The sequence below is a fragment of the Oryctolagus cuniculus genome, chromosome 4, assembly GCF_964237555.1.
Source record: "Oryctolagus cuniculus chromosome 4, mOryCun1.1, whole genome shotgun sequence".
Lineage (NCBI taxonomy): Eukaryota > Metazoa > Chordata > Mammalia > Lagomorpha > Leporidae > Oryctolagus > Oryctolagus cuniculus.
Window position 1 is genome coordinate 109277440 of NC_091435.1, and position 23502 is coordinate 109300941.

At 41.1% G+C, this 23502-nt stretch overlaps 1 protein-coding gene across 1 annotated transcript in view; it reads left to right on the forward strand.

Annotated features, from left to right (window-relative positions):
• Positions 1-1215: 1215 nt before the first annotated feature.
• The window catches only part of SLC2A2 (solute carrier family 2 member 2), a 34501-nt gene continuing 12214 nt past the window's right edge, over positions 1216-23502 (forward strand). The window contains exons 1-7 of the mRNA XM_051818782.2: positions 1216-1348; positions 9084-9176; positions 13101-13357; positions 15500-15624; positions 19412-19527; positions 20900-21062; positions 21509-21696. Coding sequence (XP_051674742.1) covers positions 1334-1348; positions 9084-9176; positions 13101-13357; positions 15500-15624; positions 19412-19527; positions 20900-21062; positions 21509-21696 — 957 coding nt within the window. The 5' untranslated portion in view covers positions 1216-1333. The remainder of the gene's footprint in view (positions 1349-9083; positions 9177-13100; positions 13358-15499; positions 15625-19411; positions 19528-20899; positions 21063-21508; positions 21697-23502) is intronic.

Here is a 23502-nt window from a genome sequence, read left to right on the forward strand (position 1 = left end):
TAACTATTAACATTCGTTCCTGCTTTTCCAGTGAGAAATGATAGCGTTGTGTGTGTGGGTTTACCCGTGCCGCACGCTGTACATCAGGCACACTCCGCAGGAGGGGGCTATCTCATGCATTTCGGAGCGTGGAACTGTGCTGGGCTCAATACGAGTGTGTGGTTAGGGTTAAATAATTCAGCTTCCCAAACCAACTCTGCAGGTGTGTTACCTGGCAAAAGTGAAAGAAGAGAAAAGAGGGTGGCAAAATCAAAGACAAATGAAGCCTGAGTCTCCTTTGCCCCTTCACTTTCTGCTCCTTGCATTCTTCAGAGAACCTTGGATTTTGCTGCTGTCTGTTAACATTCTCTCTGCTGCGAACTGGTTCCTTTTGAGCTTCGGAGGAACCAGTTAGACTGCTCGCCCGGCAGGCAGGGTTAAAGCTCAGTTTTGGTGTCTTCTGGACCTCCACAGGGATCGGCTATGATGGAGGATACCAGGAAGGGCACAGGCTCAAGCCACACGAAGCAGATTCATTTGAGTCCTCTACACCTCCTGCAAGTGTCCCTAGACATACACGGAGTCATTAACAATAACAGTAATAACAATAACCACCACCATTTGCTGAGCACTTATGCTAAACACTTTCATATATTGTCTCATTTCATCTGCCCAATAAAGTGTGTGTTCTGTTATTTCCATTTTATCAGATAAAAATACAAAAAACAGTATGCAGAAAAGTTACAGTTAGCCACTTGCTTAAGATCATCCATCCTCCCCTCCGCACTCCCGCCCTGGACAAAATGCTGAGATTTAAATCCAAGTCCGTAACTCTCCAAAGCTCAATCAGGTAACCATTCCAGTGCACATTCTCTGGCCACACAGCCCAGCTCTAAAACACACACACACACACACACACACATCGCATTACTGGTTCTCTGTACGCGACACAGCAAGGCAGCCTATCTCACTTTCTGTAGAAGAGCCCATGGCTTTCTTGTTTCACCTGTCCCTGGTTACTGTCACCCTGACATGCCTTAAACTGTGACTGCCTCTGGTATGTAACTTAATGCCTAAGAGACCTCCTATTTCCCTTTCTGGTGGAACAAAGACATCGAAGCCACAGTGGGTAGGCAAAGGACTTATTGATTAGATTCCCATCAATAGTCAGCCTCTGCTGATTGGACTTCGACTCCTAGTTGATGGCAGCCGCACTCCTCCCTCTCCTCGCTCCTCCTCCTACAATATATAACCAGGTTTAGGCAGAGCTCCGAACACTCAGGCAGGGGCTCCTCAGCTGCATATGCCACACTCAGTTCAGGACCTGGAATAAGGAGGATTTCCAACCCGCACAATGGCACAAGATAAGGTAATTCAACATTATGTTCCTTTTGAATCTGGCTTTGAGGAAATTAATCTGTTTGGGTCAGTGAATATGTAGAGATTTGAGGGACATTATGTATAACTACCACAGATCAAAACCACTTCTCTGTATGTGTCAACTGATAGCTCATTTGGCTGAAGAAAAACCTATTTCTTGTTGTCTTTTCTCACTAGTCTGAGTAACTTGTTTTCAAGTGATGCTGCATAACCATATTACTGAAGGAATGTGCCCCATCCCAAAAAAGATGGGCAGATTAACCTGAATCTAATCATGAAAATTTACCTGGAATCTTAAAAAATGTCAGTGTATTAAAAACCAGAGAGACGGAAAGACTGCTGTAGATTAAAAGGGGCTAAGAACTGACAACCAAATGCAACAAGTGAAACAAGAAGGAAACAGCTGTAACAGACAACATGGACCAGCAGTTGAGAAATTGTGAACATAGGATGCAGCCTAGTCAATATTCGCATAGCAATGTTGCATTCTTGGATGTGATAGTGGTAATTCTAATTATGTAGGAGGATGTTCTTTGGAGTGCATGTTGAAGTATTTAGGAGTGAGTGACACAGATATCCATAGCTTATTTTTAAATGGTCAACAAAACACAGTGGCACACACAGAGAATGAGAATTAAGCAAAGTGGTGAATGTTAGCCATTGGTGAATACAGTTATGGAGTGTTCACTGCACTGTTATTTCAACTTCTCTGTAGATGTGATACTTTGCAAAATAAAAAACTGTAAAAGGACATAACAGTTTTATTCCTTTAACTAAACTCACTCACTCCTGTATACAATAATACAAGTTGATGAATGTGTGCCCTGTTTAAGTAGCACCTTTAAGTCTGACCTGGACAAATGTGGTTTGCCAAAAGTTCTTTCATGTTAGTAAGCGCTGGGGAGCACAAGCTTTGGATTCAGCCAGGCTTGGACCTGGTTTCTACTGTGAAAGCCGGGTTAAATTATTCACTGAGCTGTGGGGCTTCTATATTATGATAGAATAAGAACATACTGGGATATGTTAGGGGTTATTTAGGGATTATCCTAGTACTTTAGGGTTTGGGGATAACTAAATGAAATAATATTAAAGAGGATTAGATGGCAAACATTTTATGTTAATGCTTACACATGGACATAATATATATTTAAAGAATAACAGCATGGATTTATGAACATTATACCCCAGGACAATGCTAAAACAGAACTTAAAATACAATATAAGTATGAATATTAAATTAATAACTATACAGATGGTATGTAGAGCTGGCAAAAATCATGAAGGTTGTATTTGGGTAACTAACATTGGGAAGACACTGCAAAAGGAAAGGCAATGTGCTCAACACAGAGTCTGGCATAGTTGTTCAAGCGCCATTCAGAGCTCTCATCAAATTCTCTTAGGGGCTTTAAAAATTATCCTGTAGAACTGTTCTTGAAAAACAAAGACTTGCCGTGCCGCGGCTCAATAGGCTAATCCTCCACCTGTTGCGCCGGCACACGGGGTTCTAGTCCCGGTCGGGGCGCCAGATTCTGTTCCGGTTGCTCCTCTTCCAGTCCAGCTCTCTGCTGTGGCCCGGGAGTGCAGTGGAGGATGGCCCAAATGCTTGGGCCCTGCACCTGCATGGGAGACCAGGAGAAGCACCTGGCTCCTGGCTTCGGATCAGTGCGGTACACCGGCCGCAGAGGCCACTGGGGAGTGAACCAACGGAAAAGGAAGACCTTTCTCTCTTTCACTGTCCACTCTGCCTGTCAAAAAAAGAAAAGAAAAGAAAAGACTTGCCCAATAATGGAACCCAGAAAGAATGAGAACCAATGGAAAGTGCAGTTTTTCACCTTTGTGAGTCTATCCAGACTTCGAAAGAATTGGGATAAGCAGAAGACTGAAGCTCAGGAGACAGGGTTGTCACCCTAACTATACCTACAACATGTATAGAACTCAGACAAGGGATGTGGACCATGGACCTCAGTTTCTTCAAGTGAAAACCAAACAATCAGATGAGAATCCATTGCTCTATAAGGTCAGCTTGAATATTCTGTAGCTAAAGATTCCACTAGCCTTTTCCAAAGTTGGTTGCAAGATCACCTTTGGTTTGGCTTTTGGAAATATGTGCTTTAGAGGAAAGGGTATCATTTTTTCCTCCCAACCTAGTCAGTCAACCCTTGCTGAGAAATCTCTTTTGTTTAGCAAAAAGGACTTAAGAACATCTGCTCAAGGACCTGCATTGTGGTATTCTGGGCCAAGCTACTGCTTGCCATGCCAGTGTCTCATATCAGAATGCCAGTTTGAGTTCCAGCTGCTCAGCTTTGAATCCAGCTTTCTGCTAATATGCCTGGAAAACCCCAAGTAATTCTTGGGTCCCTGCTACCCACAAGGGACTCCCAGATAGAGCTCCTGGCTGCACCCTGGCCCAGCTCTGCTTTTGTGGTCATTTGGGGAGGGAATCAGCAGATAGCAAAGATCTCTCTCTCTCTCCCTCTCTGTCTTTCATCCCCTCTATTTCTGTCATGCTGCCTTTCAAATAAATGAAATAAATAATCTTTTTGAAAAAGAACATCAGTTCAAAGTCCCATACTAGAGCATCTGTCACTTCCTAGCTGTGTGGCACTAGGTGTGCCATGAAACTGGTTTCCTCACCTGTAAAATGGGTATAATTTTATATCTGTGTAGTATTGCTGTGAATATTATTAGAGAGGTATGAACAGTTGACACATGGTTATTTGGTAAGCAGTGATGAGAAATAATGATGTGCTTAAAGACAAATTTGTTTTAAAGCCCTTTCACTGTTTACAGGAAGACCATGTTGCTTATTTAATTTTTACTAAATAATTATATGCTTTAACTATCACCATACTCATTTTATAGGCAAAGAAATCAAGACCCAGGGATGTCAGAGGTCTAGCTAGGACTCTTCTAGGTTTCTTTTTTAAAGATTTATTTATTTATTTAAAAGGTAGAGTTACAGAGACAGGGATACGTGCATACACACACACAGGTGGGAGGGGAGGAGAGGGAGAGAGAGGGAGGAGAGGGAGAGAGAGGGAGGGAGGGAGAGAGAGAGAGAGAGAGAGAGAGAGAGAGAAAAGAGCTATCGGCCGGCGCCGCGGCTCACTAGGCTAATCCTCCGCCTAGCGGCGCCGGCACACCGGGTTCTAGTCCTGGTCGGGGCGCCGGATTCTATCCTGGTTGCCCCTCTTCCAGGCCAGCTCTCTGCTGTGGCCAGGGAGTGCAGTGGAGGATGGCCCAAGTGCTTGGGCCCTGCACCCGCATGGGAGACCAGGAGGAAGCACCTGGCTCCTGGCTCCTGCCATGGGATCAGCACGGTGCGCCGGCCGCAGCGCGCCGGCCGCGGCGGCCATTGGAGGGTGAACCAACGGCAAAAGGAAGACCTTTCTCTCTGTCTCTCTCTCTCACTGTCCACTCTGCCTGTCAAAAAAAAAAAAGAAAAAAAAAGAAAGAAAAGAGCTATCTTCCATTTACTCGTTCACTCCCCAAATGGCCGTAGCAGTCAGTGCGCCAGAATTTCCACAGTAAGGCCACACAACAGTCTCACTGGAAAGGAATAGAGTGGGAAGCCCAGAACACTTGTCTTTTAAAATTAACTTTCATTTTTACCAAAGTAACGTAGGAACACCTAACACAGTTGTGACTTAGACTGTGTGTTTGGGGTGACGGAGGAAGGCTGATGGAGATTACGGGGAACCAAATCTGCTCCTGCCACCACCTTCATCCCCAAATTCCCTTTCTGTGGTGTCTCTGCTCACCATTGACATGGTTGCTGATTGGACTCTTAAAATAAGAAGAAAGAAACTATATGCTTCTCTGGTGGAGGCCAAGAGGAAGAGAGCCAGTGGAGAGAAGAAGCCCAGGGATGGAGTAGGAGGTGACAGTCACTAAGAGGCCAAGTGCTGCTTGGAGACTCTGCCACAGAAGAAAGAAGATGCAGGGATAAGATGGGGTGAGTGTGTTGTGGTCCTAGCTTGATGGTGGGACAGCCCTGGGGTTCCTCTTCAACTCAACCACGGATAACCAGTTGAGTGGCTTCTGCCAGTTTGGATTTTTGTCCAGAGACCTCACAAGTTTTCTCTGGGTAGGTGAGAGGGAGGAAGACAGATTTGTGTGGTGAGTGATGGAAAAATGCACTTGAGATTGGTGGGTGTTGGTGGTTCAACTTCAGCATCTGCAAAACTTAGGTATTTACATTCTTGGGTTTTTTCCCTAAATGTAGAAAGATTATGATCCTAGATTTTCAGATGTGCTTAATTTTTGAATATCTGTTTCTGCCCTATAAAGAATGCAAAAATGATCAAGAAGTTAAAAACAGGCTCTGAATCCAAGTCATTACTCTGTAATTTACCAGTTGAGATACTTTACCTCAATCTAGTCATCTATAAAATGGAGATATTAATAGCATTGCTACACTGAATGTGGTAGGCAGAATAATTCTTCTCCAAAAATGTTCACAACCTTGTCCCAGAATCTGAGAATATGTTACCTTACATGGCAAAGCAAAAAGGACATTAGCGATGTGATTAAATAAATATATATAATATAAAAGATAAATAAATCTTTATTTATCTTGACTTGAAGAGATTTTCCTGGATTATCCAGATCGGTCGAATATCCCATGCAATTTTCAAAAAGGAAGAACCTTCTCAGCTGTTGTTGGCACAAGAAAGATGCAACATGAGAAGGACTTGACCTCCCATTGCTGGCTATGAAGATGGAAGGACACCACTAGCCAAGGAGTGTGGTAGTCTCCAGAGCTGGGAATGGCCCTAAGCTTACAGCCATAACGAAAACACAGACCTTGCTCCCACAACCGTAAAGAGCTGAAACTGAATTATCAATCCAAATTTTTTCCTAGAGCCACCAGAAAGGAACCCAGACTGCCAACACCTTGACTTTAGTCCAGTGAAGCTCACATTGGACTTCTGATCTATAGAACTATAAGATCAATAAGTTTGCAACATTTAAGCCACTGAGTTGGTGGCAGCAATAAAAAACTCATATAAGAAGTAAATGAGATAATCCACATCGAGCAGTGGCAATGCATGAAGTAAGAATATGCAGGATTCGGCTTTGAAGCTCTGTTTGCATTGCTGCTCTGCATTAGACTGTCCACACTACGGTGGTGGAGAGAGCACGTGGGAAGTGGAACAAAGCTTTCCCAAGGCGCCCTTCATTTGATTCCTACTCAAAAATAGGATGAAATTCCTTGTCCTTGGAAAGAGCTTGAAAGGAAAAAGGATGTGAGGAGAACACGCTAACCAAGTAAACGGAACTCCATCTTAGCACTGGCTATCTGAACCACTGAGTTTTAGGTATCTAGTTGTATTTTAGAGGATAATTCAAAATTTTCATAAGCCCATACACCAGGTACCAAATAGTTAAAAGTGATACATTTTACATATATTTACATCTAATAAATATATACAATTTTATGTAATATGTTAGTTATTTCTAGAAAATATATTATATGTTATATTTTGTATTAAGAGGGTTCTTCATAAAGTTCATGGAAAATTTTTATTATGAAAAAGCTATGCCTGGATTTCAACACTTTTTGCACCAAAATAAACTCGTCTTTTTTTTAAGATTTTATTTATTTGATTTGAGAGTTTGAATTACAGACAGTGAGAGGGAGAGACAGAGAGAAAGGTCTTCCTTCGTTGGTTCACTCCCCTAATGGCCGCAAAGCCTAGAGCTGCGCCAATCCGAAGCCAGGAGCCAGGTGCCTCCTCCTGGTCTCCCATGTGGGTGCAGGGCCCAAGCACCTGGGCCATCCTCCACTGCTTTCCCAGTCCACAGCACAGAGCTGGATGGGAAGAGGAGCAGCCAGGACTAGAACCGGCACCCTTATGGGATGCTGACTCTGCAGGCAGAGGATTACCCTACTGTGCCATGGTACCGGCCCCTACACTCATCTTTTAAATCCATTTTTCCACAAATTCTCTGACCTCCTCTCATGTTTATATATATATATATATATATGCTTATATATGTAATGCTTATATATGATATATATGCTTAATTATAATGCTTATAAATATGTATATATAAATATATAATAAATATTTATATATAATAAATAAATATTTATTATATATATATATATAAATTGGTCAGCTTTACAATTCTTTATTTTGGGAAAGGAAGTTACTGGGAAGGAAAAATCTACACAGATGCCATCTGTGAGAAGAGAAAGGGCTATGTAAACCTACAGATTTCCACTCCTCATCACAGAGGTCCCAATCCAGTGGAAGGTCTGGGGGAACACCAGGAAGCCACCTGTGCAACAGGCTCTCTAAGGAAGGTCTGGTTTTGGAACCACCAGACTAAATCACTACCAGCGTTCTTAGAGTGGTTACGTGAGATTATTTTGTTAATGATGACACTGAAATTTCTGATCTCCAGCTTGATGCAGGAACAAGGGATCTTGGTTAATTAGCTATTTTTTATACCACAGTAGGGATATTTACATGCATCCCACAATTTGAACAAAACTAAAGTTCCTATAGGGTAAGCAGCTTGGATCATATATATATATATCATATATATATATATATATATATTAGCTAAAAGAGTGGAATTGAAATCCATGCTGGCATGAATCATTCATTCAACAAAATGCCTATTATATCCATGGTCTTTACTTTAAAAATTCAAATCACATAATTATATGTGCAACATTTTCCTCATAAAATGTCTAATAATACAAATAAAATATAAAACTTTATTTTACTTCCCTTCTCCAACCTCACATTCCTCCTCAAAGATAATAATTTTGTTATTTTTCAAGAAACTATTCTGTGAATTATATACAACATCTACAAATCAAAGAATATTCATGTGCAAGCCATTTTCTTAAAAAATGAGATTAACAATTTCCTTTGCCTCTTTAAAAAAAAAAACAAGTAATTCAATTAGTATTCTTTTTAACTTTTGCGTAGTGTGTTGTGATCTATCTGATGTATGTATTGTGATATATATGTATTGTGATATTTGAACATTTTCTATTGAATGGCATTTAGGTTCCTTCTAAAATTTTTGCTATCACACAAAATGCTGCACTGTATATCATATGCAACTCTGTGTGTATGATATGCTTTCTCTAAGATGGTTAATTTGCAATTATGAGTTGAAGAGGATGAATATTCTGAAGTCTTATCATAGCTACACAGAGGTGGGACAAAATTATGCTCCTTAATTCTCAACTCTAGATGCCACTAGAAGAAAATCCTGGAAAGTTTCCTTACTTGGATATCGATGCATCTCGTGATAAAGGCTGGTTGATGCTTTTTATAAGAGCATGGAGGTGTTTTTGTGTCATGACAATGTCCAGGAATTCTTGCTATCTCTTTGTTACTGATCCTGTACATGATTTCTCCCAATGACAAGAAAACTGCTTCTATCTTGACAGTCTCCTTCTATCAGAAGCAATTTGATTTCTGATTTCTGATTTTGAGTCTTCAAAGGATGTTTGCCTCCCCCAACTTGTCCCAAAAACCTTTTTCAATCTCATCTCAATAGGGGAAGCAATGAGTGGCTCTCACATTCTCCTATGAACAGCACCTGCCTGCTGGGAGCCCAGGTAGTATACTGGGATGGACATAAAGGGAGAAGAACCAGCCGGTGGTGTCTGTAAGTGGCCCAAGAGGCAGCCTGATGAGATCAAGGATCCCTGCATTGCCTGGTGTTCCCATCTCTGTGTTTCATCCCCACAGCTCACCGGAACCTTGGTTTTCACTGTCTTCACTGCTGTGCTGAGTTCCTTCCAGTTTGGGTATGATATTGGTGTGATCAACGCGCCCGAAGAGGCAAGTGAAACATGTGCAAGTTCTCTTTTTGGCAAATTTTATCAGTGACAGCTATCATACATTCCTCATACATGGAAATTAAGTGTGTCCACGTGGGGAGCACGGGGGTAATCTTGGCCTGTATGCAGTACAATGTGCATGATTCCAAAGCTGATAAGTTTGGCTTGACTCTTCAGCTAACAACGCTCAGGGGGCAAAGGAGCAATAAATAATTCTTGATCTCTGACTCAGCTGTTTGCTGAGCTCACAGAAAATTCCAGCCAGAATATCACATGCCCAAGGATGTCTCAAAAATAAAAAAAAAAAAAAACAGCTTATTGCAGCATTCATTCAGAACAGTCACTCATGCATGAATGAAAAATGGTAGGGAATAATAGGAAACAATCTAGGACATGTTTTAGTCAATGCCCATTTATTTTTTAAAATTAATTTGAAAGGCAGAGTTACAGAAAGAGAGAGAGAGAGAGAATCTTCCATCTGCTGGTTCACTCCTCAAATGGCTGCAAAGGCTGAGCTAGGCCAGGCCAAAGCCAGGAGCTTCTTTCAGATTTTCCAAGCGGGTGGCAGGGGCTCAAGAAATTGGGCCATCTTTTGCTACTTTCCCAGGCATATTAGCAGGGAGCTGGATCAGAAGGGGAACAGCAAGGACATGAACTGGTGATCATATGGGATGCTGACATTTCAGGCTTGCCTTAACCCATTATGCCATAATGCCAGCCCCTCGATGCCCATTTATTGAGCACCTACTTATTTGCCCCAGGCACTTTAACAAATGCTCTCCCAAATTGGATTCCCTAATGACCTTAATATGCCTATTTTCAAGCCATATTAAAATCTTTAGAAGCCCTAACACTAAAAAGGTTATAGCCCTTCCCCATTCCTGTCCTCCATTGGTGATTCAAAATAAAATACTACAGAACTTTAGAATAACAGTCAAGAAGTACAAAGAAGTTTGAATTTTTTCTGTAATAACTATTTGGATGGGTATTTTTTAAAAGTATCAAATAATTTCTGTGCTGATTTATCCCATTTATTTCATGTACTCATCCCTACTCTGGTATCCAGTGAATAGACAAGAGATTCTTTCCAGTCCCCACAGATGTAAGTGAAGGAGCCAAGACTGTACTCCCCTCTGCTCTAACTCAGACCTGTGAGATCACTGAGTGAAGCACTGATGTCTCATTGCTCTTTTTGTCACCAGTGCCAAGCATGTTGGTTAGCATAAAGGTGTTCATTATATTATCTAATGAATGAATGGTAGAGGGGTTGAGAGAGAGCAAGTGCCTGGGGAAGGAGTAGCATGTGAAGCTGCAAACGTTTTTTGGGCCCCTACTGTGAATGCATCATGTTTCATCTGCTGCCCTTATAACACTGAACTCCAAGGAAAGTGTCGGATACTGCAAGATACTAATGTGTGAAGTCTGTGCGGTCCACAATCCATCACCTGACAAAGGCTGCTCATTGGGCCAAGAGATGCGCTCCAACTAGGTGCCACACTTCTTTGTGAGTGTGGGAGGTGTTTATCCAGGGACTAAAGCTGGGAGTCAGGAGACCAAACTCATGTCTTTTTTCTGTGGATGACGACAACATATACCAGTTTAGTAGGTTTCCTAAAATTTAGCTCAAAATCACCATGACTTAGGGTAACTGGAGACCTTTTTAAAATTTTTTTGTAGAAGACATTTTCACAACTTTTCTTAAATCATCCTCTCCAGTCTTGGAAATTTAGGCTGAGATATCCATTCCTTGAGTCCAAATTGCAGGGCCAGAGATGAAAACAGGGATGCCCCTACTGGTAAAGGGTTAGTGCCTTTTCTGTAGCCCTTTCCTTCTAAGCGCAAAGAGCTGAGTTAACGCCATTTAAAGAGAATGGCCATTCATACCTTTTATTTTTTATTAACTGAATGGAATTTGCAATTATTTTAAGAGATTTTGCACATACTTTTTTTAAAAATTTATTTGACAGGTAGAGTTTAGACAGAGAGAGACAGAGAGAAAGGTCTTCCTTCCGTTGGTTCACCCCCTAGATGGCTGCTACGGCCAGCGTACTGCGCCCATCTGAAGCCAGGAGCCAGGTGGTTCTTCCTGGTCTCCCATGCGGATACAGGGACCCAAGCACTTGGGCCATCCTCCACTGCCCTCCCAGGCCACAGCAGAGAGCTGGACTGGAAGAGGAGCAACCGGGAATAGAACCGGCACCCATATGGGATGCCAACACCGTAGGTGGAGGATTAACCCAGAGAGCCACGGCACCAGACCCTGCACATACTTTTTTATGATTATGGAAATTACATGTCTATTGTAGAAAATACAAGGGAAAAAACAACCATAACTATTCTTCCACATACAGTAAACTGCTGAGAACATTTTGGACAGTTCCTTCCTGTCTTTTTTAATGCATGTTATCCATGTAAGGCAGTGTTTTAATGAGAATGTCAATTCTCCCCCTCATGCTGCTGACTTGGCTCATAACTGGTAACACAGAGCAACAGCATTCCAGGTCCTTGTCAAAAGGACCCTCCCCATAAAGTGATCAAATCATAACTGGGAAGAATGACATGGGAGAAAGATGGCCTGAAGAATGTCCTCTAATTCAGTTCTATTTGGTAGGACATTTGTCTCCACCAAAGCAAAATCTAAAAATGCTTCTGTGTGATTACAATTCTGGACATTGCTCCTTCTATTACACACTGACCTCTGTGAAGGCCTGTAGGAGAAATTACTTCTAAGTCTCCATATCTTCTCAGGAGCCATGGGACTGTTTTTATCTTTGGAATTCATCAATCACTTACATGGTTGTTTTCCTCTCTTTGCACTGACTACCAGGAAGTTTATTACTAAATTTATAGCATTCTTCTTGCAAGGATACAATATCCAGTGTTTGATTTTTGTATACTACTAACTTTATTTTTGACCTACATTTTATCTTTATTGAAACTTAAAGACAAATATTTATTTCCACTTCATTTGAAAAGGGGAGAGAGAGAGAGAGAGAGAGAGAGAGAGAATGAATGAATGACAATATGAATCTTCTATCTGCTGGTTTACTCCCCAAATGCCTGCAAGAGCCAAGGCTGTGCCAGGTCAAAGCCATGAAGCTGAACTCAAATCAGGTCTCCTTCATGCATGGCAGGAAACCTATATTTGAGCCACCATCTGCTGCCTCCAGGGTGTACATAAGCAGGAAGCTGGATTGGAGGCTGAGGAGCCAAGACCCAAACCAGGCACTCCAACATGGGTTGCCAGTGTCCCATGACACATCATAACTGCTGGTCCAAATGCCTGCCTCCCTCATCTTATCCTCTCCCAATCTTTTTCTTTTATACTTCTACTAAATATTTGTGGTGAAGCAATACTTGTGTTAACATGTATCTTTATGGCCGGTGCCGTGGCTCACTAGGCTAATCCTCCGCTTTGCGGCGCTGGCATACCGGGCCGGTCTAGTCCTGGTCGGGGCGCCGGATTCTGTCCCGGTTGCCCCTCTTCCAGGCCAGCTTTCTGCTGTGGCCCGGGAGTGCAGTGGAGGATGGCCCAAGTGCTTGGGTCCTGCACCCCATGGGAGACCAGGAGAAGCACCTGGCTCCTGCTTTCGGATCAGCGCGATGCGCCGGCCGCGGCGGCCATTGGAGGGTGGACCAACGGCAAAGGAGGACCTTTCTCTTTGTCTTTCTCTTTTACTGTCCACTCTGCCTGTCAAAGATTAAAAAAAAATGTATCTTTATAACCTGCAGAACAGGTCAGATTTGTAACCTCTACTTTATAGGATATGGTCAACTAAAATAAATCTATTCCTGTTTATATGTACATGACACACATAATTAGGACAGTCTTAACTAAATATCCAACTAACATTTTAAGGGAAAAATCAACAAAAATATATAGAGTAAGTGAAATATTGGAGTAATTTTCTCTCTGTTTCCCCAGACAATAAAATCCCATTACAGACATGTTTTGGGTGTTCCACTGGATGACCGAAAGGCTATCAACAGCTATACTATCAACGATACAGAGGCACTGTCCACCACCCCTGTGTACCCAACATCACCCCCTGGGTCTGAGCAAGACACTATGACACCTGATGGCCTCATCACCATGTTCTGGTCCCTGTCTGTGTCCAGCTTTGCAGTTGGTGGAATGATTGCATCATTCTTTGGTGGGTGGCTTGGAGACAAGCTTGGAAGGTAGGCAAATTTTACAAATAAGAATTAACAGAGAAACTTTAAAATTTTGGTTTTGTTAGAATTTGTATAGAAAGATATCTCCTTTTCTTTTGTGGGATGCTCTTGGAGTTATTTTTTGCAACCCATAACCCTACCAGGCAGGTTGATGTTAGCTTAAATACGTGGAAAACGCTATTACAGCAATGTAACCAATCATGGAGGCATTGTAGCATAAGTGAATGTGGTGTGTATTTCTAGATAATTGATTTGATTCTCTGGCTTTGTAAGTTATGAAAACATTTTAGGAAGCCACCATACAAATTGTCAATCCAGAAACTCAACAGAAGAGCTTGGATTGATATTTTTAACCTAAGAATCCATTATGAGTTTCACCACAAATTACCAGTTCTCAGACTTCCAGGTTTTTCATTTTTAGATTAGAATTTGGCATTTAGATCAGTCAAGTCCTATGTCAAGTCAACATCTCCAACTCCCTGTTGTCCAGAATACTTGGCCAGCAGTTTCTAGCTGCTGCTACCATCTCAAAGGCCCAATAAGACAGGAAGTGAGTGGTATCTCCATTTGGTTTCTATTAGGCATTTTAAAGACATTAGTAAAATCCCTTTACCCTAGACTCTCATTTAGTCATATGACATGATAAATTTGTTGGGGTTTCCCATCCTATATAGCAGGGATAGGGAAATCTTTTTACTGCCAAGGGCCATTTTGGTATTTATAGCATCATTAGTACGCCATACAAAATTATCAACTTAAAAAAATTAGTCTGCTATAGATTTATTGCATTTTGAGTCCTGCCTGCAGTTGCACTGGCAAAGCCAGACTAAATGATTGCACAGTATGACCCATTGGCAGGAACCTCCCCACACCTGTTCTATAGAGAAAATAAAATCAGATATTGTTTCCTGTTGTTTGAACCCAAATTTTGTGTATTCATGACTATTTTTTCCCATAATAAAAATAATATACACCAAATATAGAAAGCAGTGGCTACCTGCAGTCCTTGGCTTGCAGCTGTTCCCCCATCTTCAAAGCACTCCAACCCAGCCTGGATTATTCTAATCACATCACCTTCTCCTCATCTGCCCTTCTCTTACAAACTACCTTAATAATCCAAGATAACCTCCTCCATCTCAAGATCCTTAATAATCACAGCTTCAAAGTCCCTTTTATCATGTACAGTAGCATTCACAGAGTCTGAGGGTCAGGATTTGGCTCCTGGGGAACATTATTCAGCTTATCAAATAGCAGTTAGGCAATCACTGCGGTATCAGATTGTATAGTTTTACTCTCCAGAAAAATAAATCTGTTTGGTGTTAAAGATACTTGCTGAGGAAAAGCTCATCTATCACAGTTTGAAACATTAGAATAAAATATAACAAGGTGCTTACACTTCTGTATGGCACAAATATGAAAATGTCCACTGAGATTATTTCATTGGCCTTAGCATCATTTACTTAACTCTGAAGAAGGTTTTGGTGTATTTCACTTTCCCACTAAATAGGAATAAAAAATAACATTGTTGCCATTATCAACTTCATTGCATATTTTACATTGGTTAATATTAATTCATAGAGTCTGGAAATATACTGGCATACAATGTTAAAATAAGGTTAAGTATAATTCTGTATGGTGAGACTTAATACTATTTTTAAATTTACTTGCAACTAATTTATATGAAAAGAATTTGTTAGCAAAAGTTTCTCTCCTAATTACATCAACTAAAAACCTGTATCACTGAAAGAAAAAAAGGAAGAAACCAAATTTTAGCTTACAGCTTCAGCTATCACCAGTTATTCTTTAAAAACAATAAGCTTGTAGACTATCTAATTAGCTAACTGTTATTTTTTAAAAAGTCAGAACTGTTATCTTAAACTATTCATCCATGTAACTTAATCATCTCAATCCAAGTGTGGACAGCAGGTATATACAGCCCAGATTCTCTCATCCTACATAATACTTATTGTTAATATTTTAGCCCATGGATGAGTCAAAGTAAGAATCTTGGCTCAAGATTCCTGCACTAGCATTTATAGTAGAGTTAAAATAATTGATCTTGAGCAAAAATCTCAATATTCTCTGAAAGCAAAAAATTTCATCAAGTTTTGATGCTGAATTTATAATCCTTGCTTTTCAAAATTTCAGAATCAAATCCCTCTTGGTAGCAAACATCTTCTCATTAGTTGGAGCGCTCTTGATGGGGTGTTCAAAATTGGGACCATCTCATATACTTATAATTGCAGGAAGAGGCATATCAGGACTCTACTGTGGTAAGTCTCACACACACACACACACACACACACATACACATTTTTGTCTGAAAGTTGCTCTCAAGCCACATATGGCAACATGCTGGGATATTTTTTAGGCGATGGTGGCATGACAGAGGGAAACGGAGTAGCAAATGTAGACGTCTTGAGTGAGAGAGGTTAGGGAACAGTAAGTGTGCTATCTATCCTATGTTCTTATTCACTTCAATGATATCACCTCTAGTTGTCTGATATCTCACAAATTACTTAACTCTCTCAGTTTCTTCACCTGTTAAATGAAGAGGACTTTACTATCTATCCTACAATGTGTGTTATAGATTGAATGTGGCTTCACTTCCCAATTCATGCAGGCATTTAAGCTCCAAAGTCGTAAGTTAATGGTATTAAAGAGGGTAGAGTCTTGATCCAATTACAATGTTAGGAGGTGGACTGGGTGGGAGGTCCTTAGATCACTGGGAGCACGTCCTCAAAAGGCAGATCTTGCCAGATGGTTGGTTATAGCAGCTGAGTTGGGCCTAGCCTCTCTTTCTGCTTTCTGGCTTACTATGTGATCCTCCCTCTGCACAAGCTCCACCATTGCTATCCCCTAGCATCACCACATGGCCTGAACAATAGGGCCTGCCAGATATTAGACTGTGAATCTCCAAAACCATGAACCAAAATTAACTCACTTTCTTTGTAAGTAGTCTGTGTCAGCTATTTAGTTGTAGTAACATAAAGCTAATACAGGGTGATTGTGAGAATGGACGTAAAATATTCAGAATAGATTCTAATATATAGCAAGCTGCCAATAAATGCTAGCTGTTGTTATTACTCTTGTGGTACCAGAAGACAGTGGAAGACAGCTAGATCCAGAACCTAAACTCTGCTCCTAAGCCCTACCAGACCATCACTTCTGTTTCTCATATCTAGCAAGACCTTGACGCCTGGAGCCATCTCCTAGACCACATTTCCTAGCACTGTCTGGTTCTATCCATGACTCAGCGAAGTGGTGGTGTCCATAAGAGAGAAGGAATCAGGCAGAAACAACTGGTAAAGGAGTTCAGAATAGAAGAAAGATACTCCTTCTCTCAATTTTAGGTCTGAATAGTGAGAATTACTAGTCCCTGGAAAAAGCTTTGCAAACTTACAGAGGAAGCAAATTAGCGGAGGTCTGAACAAAGAATCATTCAGTCTTTAAAACAAATGGTCAAATCTTTTAACTTCTCAAAAGCAGTGAAGCCCTGAGAATGACAGCTCTGGGCTGACATTTTAACCCATTTTTTCACAAATTGTAGTTACCCTTCAAAGCACTAACAACCAGTAGAGGGGGAAAAGAGAAGTAAGGTCTAAAACTTGTATAAAGCATTCCATTTGCAGAAAACACTTTAATTTCATGCATTTTCAATGGTCAGTTGAAGCAAAAGTCTAAAATACTCACAGGTTAATAACTCAAACATACATTTTCATTACTTTCAATGTTAATACAAATAGCTGAAGATCAGAGTAGTTTTATCAAAGTGAAAAGTCAACTAACATGGGAAAGAGCTTTGGATTCAGGGTAAATCCATTCTGGCACCGTTTCTGGATGGCCTTAGAGGTAGTAATTAAATCTGAGTCCCAGTTCCTTCTCTGTTGAGATACAAATAATAGTACTATGAAAGAAGTCTAAATCACGATTTTTCTTTTTTCTCTATTTTTAAAAATATAATATAGAAAAGACATCACGGCCGGCGCCGTGGCTCAATAGGCTAATCCTCCACCTTGCGGCGCCGGCACACCGGGTTCTAGTCCCGGTTGGGGCGCCGGATTCTGTCCCGGTTGCCCCTCTTCCAGGCCAGCTCTCTGCTATGGCCAGGGAGTGCAGTGGAGGATGGCCCAGGTGCTTGGGCCCTGCACCCCATGGGAGACCAGGAAAAGCACCTGGATCCTGGCTCCTGCCATCAGATCAGCGCGGTGCACCGGCTGCAGCGGCGGCCATTGGAGGGTGAACCAACGGCAAAGGAAGACCTTTCTTTCTCTGTCTCTCTCTCTCACTGTCCACTCTGCCTGTCAAAAATTAAAAAAAAAAAAAAAAAAGACATCACAAAATATTTTTAGCAAAATGTAAAATAAATGTAATAAACATATGGTTGAGAAGCCCATAATTATCATAGCCAAGTAACTTGTGCTCTGCAGCCATCTTTCAAAATTATGCCTGACCTTATTTGGGTATTAAAGTTGCTAAAAATGTATAGGATGTATGATTATATATATATATGAGGGGAGAAACTAAAAATTGTAATTTCACTTTAGGTTCAAGTGATTTAGACCTATGATCATATCACATCATTCTGTTCTTGATTTACAAAAATAGTAGATATGACAGAAAGATAATACAACCCATAATAAGGTAAAATAAATTTTCCTTACTTAAGATCAACAGGACATACATTAGCATCATATATAAAATTCAGCAGACGTACAGATATCCTAACAACCATATAAATGTTCAGTTGAGATTTAAGAACAATTTGAAGCATTAAAAATATATATAGAAAACAGTTGCTAAAAGTATTTTTACACAAATATAATCCATTTCTATTTGATAAGTAGGTATCCTCTAAGAGAAAAATTCTGAAAAAATTTATTTTTAAATTCTTAAGAAGATGCCAAAGGCCAGCGCCGCAGCTCAATAGGCTAATCCTCCGCCTGCGGCACCGGCACACCGGGTTCTAGTCCTGGTCGGGGCACCTGATTCTGTCCCGGTTGCTCCTCTGAAGGCCAGCTCTCTGCTGTGGCCCGGGAGTGCAGTGGAGGATGGCCCAAGTCCTTGGACCCTGCACCCGCATGGGAGACCAAGAGAAGCACCTGGCTCCTGGCTTTGGATCAGCACAGTGCACTGGCCGCAGCATGCTGGCCGCAGCGGCCATTGAGGGGTGAACCAATGGAAAAGGAAAACCTTTCTCTCTGTATTTCTCTCTCACTGTCCACTCTGCCTGTCAAAAAAAGAAAAAAAGAAAAAAAGAAAAAGAAAATGCCAAATATTGGATTCAGCTTTGCTTTACCGATAGTCTCTGACCTTTTGATGCAATCATCAACTGGCAGGATGCTCCACCATTTCCAAGATGACTGATTCTCTGTGTATTTAAGAAAGCTACGTAAGGCAATATGACCTAGTACTTTTCAAAATTTCTGTATTCCTATAATCATCAAAAGTCTTTCTTCAAATAAAATTTTTGAAGCCTAATATTTGGATAGAATTTGCTCTGACTGCAATAATTGGGGAAAGAGTCCTTCAATTCTTCCTTAACCTCCTCTACTTTGCATTCCCCATCATCACCCTACCAGGGGTCTTGAAACATCTCCACATTGTGGAAACACAGACAGGGCTTGTAGTTCTCATGCTAATGCTCTAATGTACTGTGATCTTTGGCAAGTCATTTATCACCTCCATCAAGATGTTGGCCTCTATATGTCCTAATTTCCTTTAAACTCATGAGTACAGATTAAGAACATTATTAAAACATCCCTTAGTCTCCTTTCTGAAGACAGCTTAAGACATTATTGATGTAAACTAAATGTTAACATGGATATTTTTAACTAATAACACCATGAAGAATTGCCAATACATGAATAAGAATTTCTTTCTATTCATATTTCCAATCACAACTGCACTTAGCATCCTATCAACAAAAATGGCTGGGGACAAAAGCTCTCTCTTCCAATGGACTCAAAAAGGGGCTGTCAGAGTATTGACTGTACTTAAATTATTATTCTTGAAGTAGTCCTGGCTGTACTTTAACATTTGTGTTCATGTCTCATACAGGGCTCATTTCAGGCCTGGTTCCCATGTATATTGGGGAAATTGCTCCAACTACACTCAGGGGCGCCCTTGGAGCTCTTCACCAGCTGGCTCTTGTCACTGGCATTCTTATTAGTCAGGTAAAGACTTCCTGTCCCTCCCCCCTTCACATATCCTCTGCTTCATCTGTTCTCTTCCGGTGCATGCCATTTCACACGTTGACTATCCACTGTCATTGTAGACCAGGACAGAGAAGAAAGACAATTCCACCAGGAGAAGTGGCAATGTAGAGACATAGACTTTATAGTCCAAAGGTAAATTATTCCCACTTGTCCCTTTTCTCCTTAGAGTTATTGGTGGGTATGGCATCAGAGGTGAACAGGCAAGCCAAAACTTCTAGCTACTCTAGAATTAAATTGCTCCTTTTAGTTTTTATGGAGAAGATAACTTCAAATTTTTGACTGCTTGGGTTTCCTTTGAGTCTTTTACCTGGAAATCTAATGTGCAAATGGTAATCAGGTGTACTTACTCATCTGGCTCTATCAGTTTCTTTTCTACCATGTAGTCTCAAGAGGGAGTTCTTGGAACTCCATACTTCTGGCCTTCTACAAGGAAGTCCACATGTAAATAAATGCAATAAGTATCATAAAGCTGGCTTCAATCAGAGCAACTGTTCTATCTACGAAACCCCATTCTATTTAAGTTCTGGGTAATCTAAGAAGGAATGTTTAGGAAAAGATCCAAAGTTGTGTATGAGTTTAATACAGTATCATTCCATCTAGTCACCTGTTGCTTTATTTTTTATAAGCTATTTATTTATTTGAGAGGTAGAATTACAGAGAGGGGGAGAGACAGAGAGAAATGTCTTCCATCCACTTGTTCATTCCCCAAATGGCTGCAATGGCTGGAGCTAGACCAATCTGAAGCCAAGAGCCAGGAGCTTCCTCCTGGTCTCCCACACAGATGCAGGGGGTCCAAGCACTCAGGCCATCTTCTACTGTTACCCAGGCCATAGCAGAGAGCTGGATCAGAAGAGGAGCAGCCAGGACTAGAACTGGCGCCCATATGGGATGCTGGCACTGTAGGCAGAGGCTTAGCTCGCTATGCCACAGTGCCGGCCCCAGCTTTGTGTTGTTTTATATTTCAAATGTGTTTTCAAAAGTTTGCTTAATTGAAAAACAAATCTAGAATTCTTTGTCAAAAAAAAATCCTTAATTTAGTTAAAGTGAGACACACTAGTAACAGTTTCCATCTTACGCAGATGCAAAATATACGAAAAGTTTGTGGAAAAACATACTATTAAAAAATTATGCATGGGTTTAAAAAATTGTTATGCACCACAATGAACTTTATCTTTAAATTCACATTTCCACAAACATTCTGAAGTGACCTAGTACTTGAACCACGGTTATTAGGTATTTATCAAATAGCCAATGTGCTTGCTAAACAAATGCTATAGAAGGCAGACCCAGAGTACTATACAACTGATACGTTCTCTGCTTGCCCTTTCAGATTGTGGGACTTGACTCTGTCCTGGGCAATAATCATCACTGGCATATCCTGCTTGGCCTGTCTGCTGTGCCAGCCCTCCTCCAGATTCTGCTACTATTTTTCTGTCCAGAAAGTCCAAGATACCTTTACATCACGTTGGAGGAGGAAGTCAAAGCAAAGAAAAGTAAGTCTGTGGGTGAATTTTCTTTCTTCCTATTCTTTTGGAACTATCAGCTAATGCAAAGCAATGTGTATGAATGGTTACTTGTGTAATTAGTACCAGTGCCTTCCGGATAAAGTCAGTGACTGCAAGTAAGAAGATGCATGACTGGCACACATGCCATTTCACACCCATACACATTCACTCAAGTCTAATGAGAGCTTCCAGAAGACCCTCCCAGCATTATGCTTCTATGACAAACAGGAAAAGAGTTTTTACTGCCATGAGGTGAAGGCTAATGTTCTACCTTTTTTAAATCAAAGAGCAGAAGTTAACAAAAACAATTTCCAATATCCATGGTACTAAGTGAAAGAAACAGACCTGTAGAATTGTAGCTCTTTTATTAACCTAAGAATAAATTTGTTTTCCTTTTGACCTGAATTAATTAACCTGATCATATTCGGGGGCAGGCTTGAAAAGATTAAGAGGAAGTGATGATATAAGCAAAGACATTAATGAGATGAGAAAAGAAAAAGAAGAAGCATCAAGTGAGCAGAAAGTCTCTATCATTCAGCTCTTTACCAACTCCAGCTGCCGGCAGCCTATTATAGTGGCACTGATGCTGCACATGGCTCAGCAATTTTCTGGAATCAATGGGGTAAGTTTAAGAACGCCTTCTAAGTCCTGTTTAAGATTTTATTTATTTATGGACAGAGAGAAAGGTCTTCCATCTACTCGTTCACTCCCTGAAAGGCCAAAATGACCAAAGCTGAGCTGATCCAAAGCCAAGAACCAGGAGCTTCTTCCAGGTCTCCCATGGGGGTGCAGGAGCCCAGGCACTTTGACCACCTTCCACTGCTTTCCCGGGCCATAGCAGAGAGCTGGATTGGAAGAGGAGCAGCTAGGACTCGAACTGGCTTCCATCTGGGATGCTGGTGCCACAGGTAGAGGCTTAGCCTACAATGCCACAGTGCCAGCCCCCACCTTCTAATTCTTAGGAGCATAATGAATTAAGATATAGAGGGAAGGGGCCAGCGTTGTGGCATAGCAGGTTAAGCTGCTGCCTGTGATGCCCAGCATCTCGTATGAGCACTGGTTTGAGTAACTGCTGCTCCACTTATGACCTATCTCCCTGCTAATGCACCCAGGAAGGCAGAAAAGATGACTCAAGTGCTTAGGCCCCTGCCACTCATGCGCAAGACCCAGACAACTCCTGGCGTCAGCCTGGCCCAGCCCTGGCCATTGTGGCCATTCAGGGAGTGAACCAGCATATAGACGGTCTCTCTCTGTCTCACACTCACTTTGTAACTCTGCCTTCCAAATAAATAAGTATTCATATTTTTTTAAAAGGTAAGACTTGTCTGAGAAACATACTGAGTATTTTTAGGTTTTGCATCATTCAAACTAAAATGGTTCTACTGGCACTTAGCTACTAGAAGCGTGTGTTAAGATATAAGATAATAAAAATCACCATCCCTTTCATTGCTGTTACAGATTTGGATGGGGTTTCTGTACAATGAACTAATATCAGATCTCCAGGGTTTACTTTGGTGATAACTGATGGATGGTCAGAGCCTTGAGGGAGGAAAGGAAAGTGCTATCAGTCAAAGCAGAGGATTCCTAAAATGAATCTCACTCTATAACCTAAGTATTTCTTAATTGTGGCCTCTGTTCTTCTTTAAAGTGCCTATATTTTACTTAATACTTTGCGTAACTTTGAAGCTTAGGTGCCAGATTTCTGTTCCCTCTTTTACCTCTGCTTGTATTTCCAATGGAACAGTACTTAATCTCTCTGAAACTGCTTCAGCTTCCGTCCCAAGGCCTGACTTGCAGAGGCATCCAGGCTGCTAGGATAGTGTGTAGTGTGCTCCAAGCCACTATCACAGAGCACAGTCTGCAAAGTCCTCCTGCATTATTATTGTCTACAGAAAGGAGTTCCAGGAACAGGACACATTATGTGGGAAAGGATGAGAGAAGGCAGAATGGCCTAAAAGACTATTATAAATATATAAGCATGAGTAACTTTTTTAAACTTTTATTTAGTAAATATAAATTTCCAAAGTACAGCTTATGGATTACAATGGCTTCCCCCCCAAAAAAACTTCCCTCCCAGCCGCAACCCTTCCAACTCTTGCTCCCTCTCCCCTTCCAATCACATCAAGATTCATTTTCAATTCTCTTTATATACACAAGATCAATTTAGTATATATTAAGTAAAGATTTCAACAGTTTGCACCCACACAAAAACACAAAGTGTAAAATACTGTTTGAGTACTAGTTATAGCATTAATTCACATTGAACAACACATTAAGGACAGAGATCCTACATGAGGAGTAAGTGCACAGTGACTCCTGTTGTTGATTTAACAATTGAAACTCTTGTTTATGGTGTCAGTAATCTCCCTAGGCTCTTGTCATGAGTTGTCAAGGCTATGTAAGCCTTTTGAGTTCACGGACATCGATC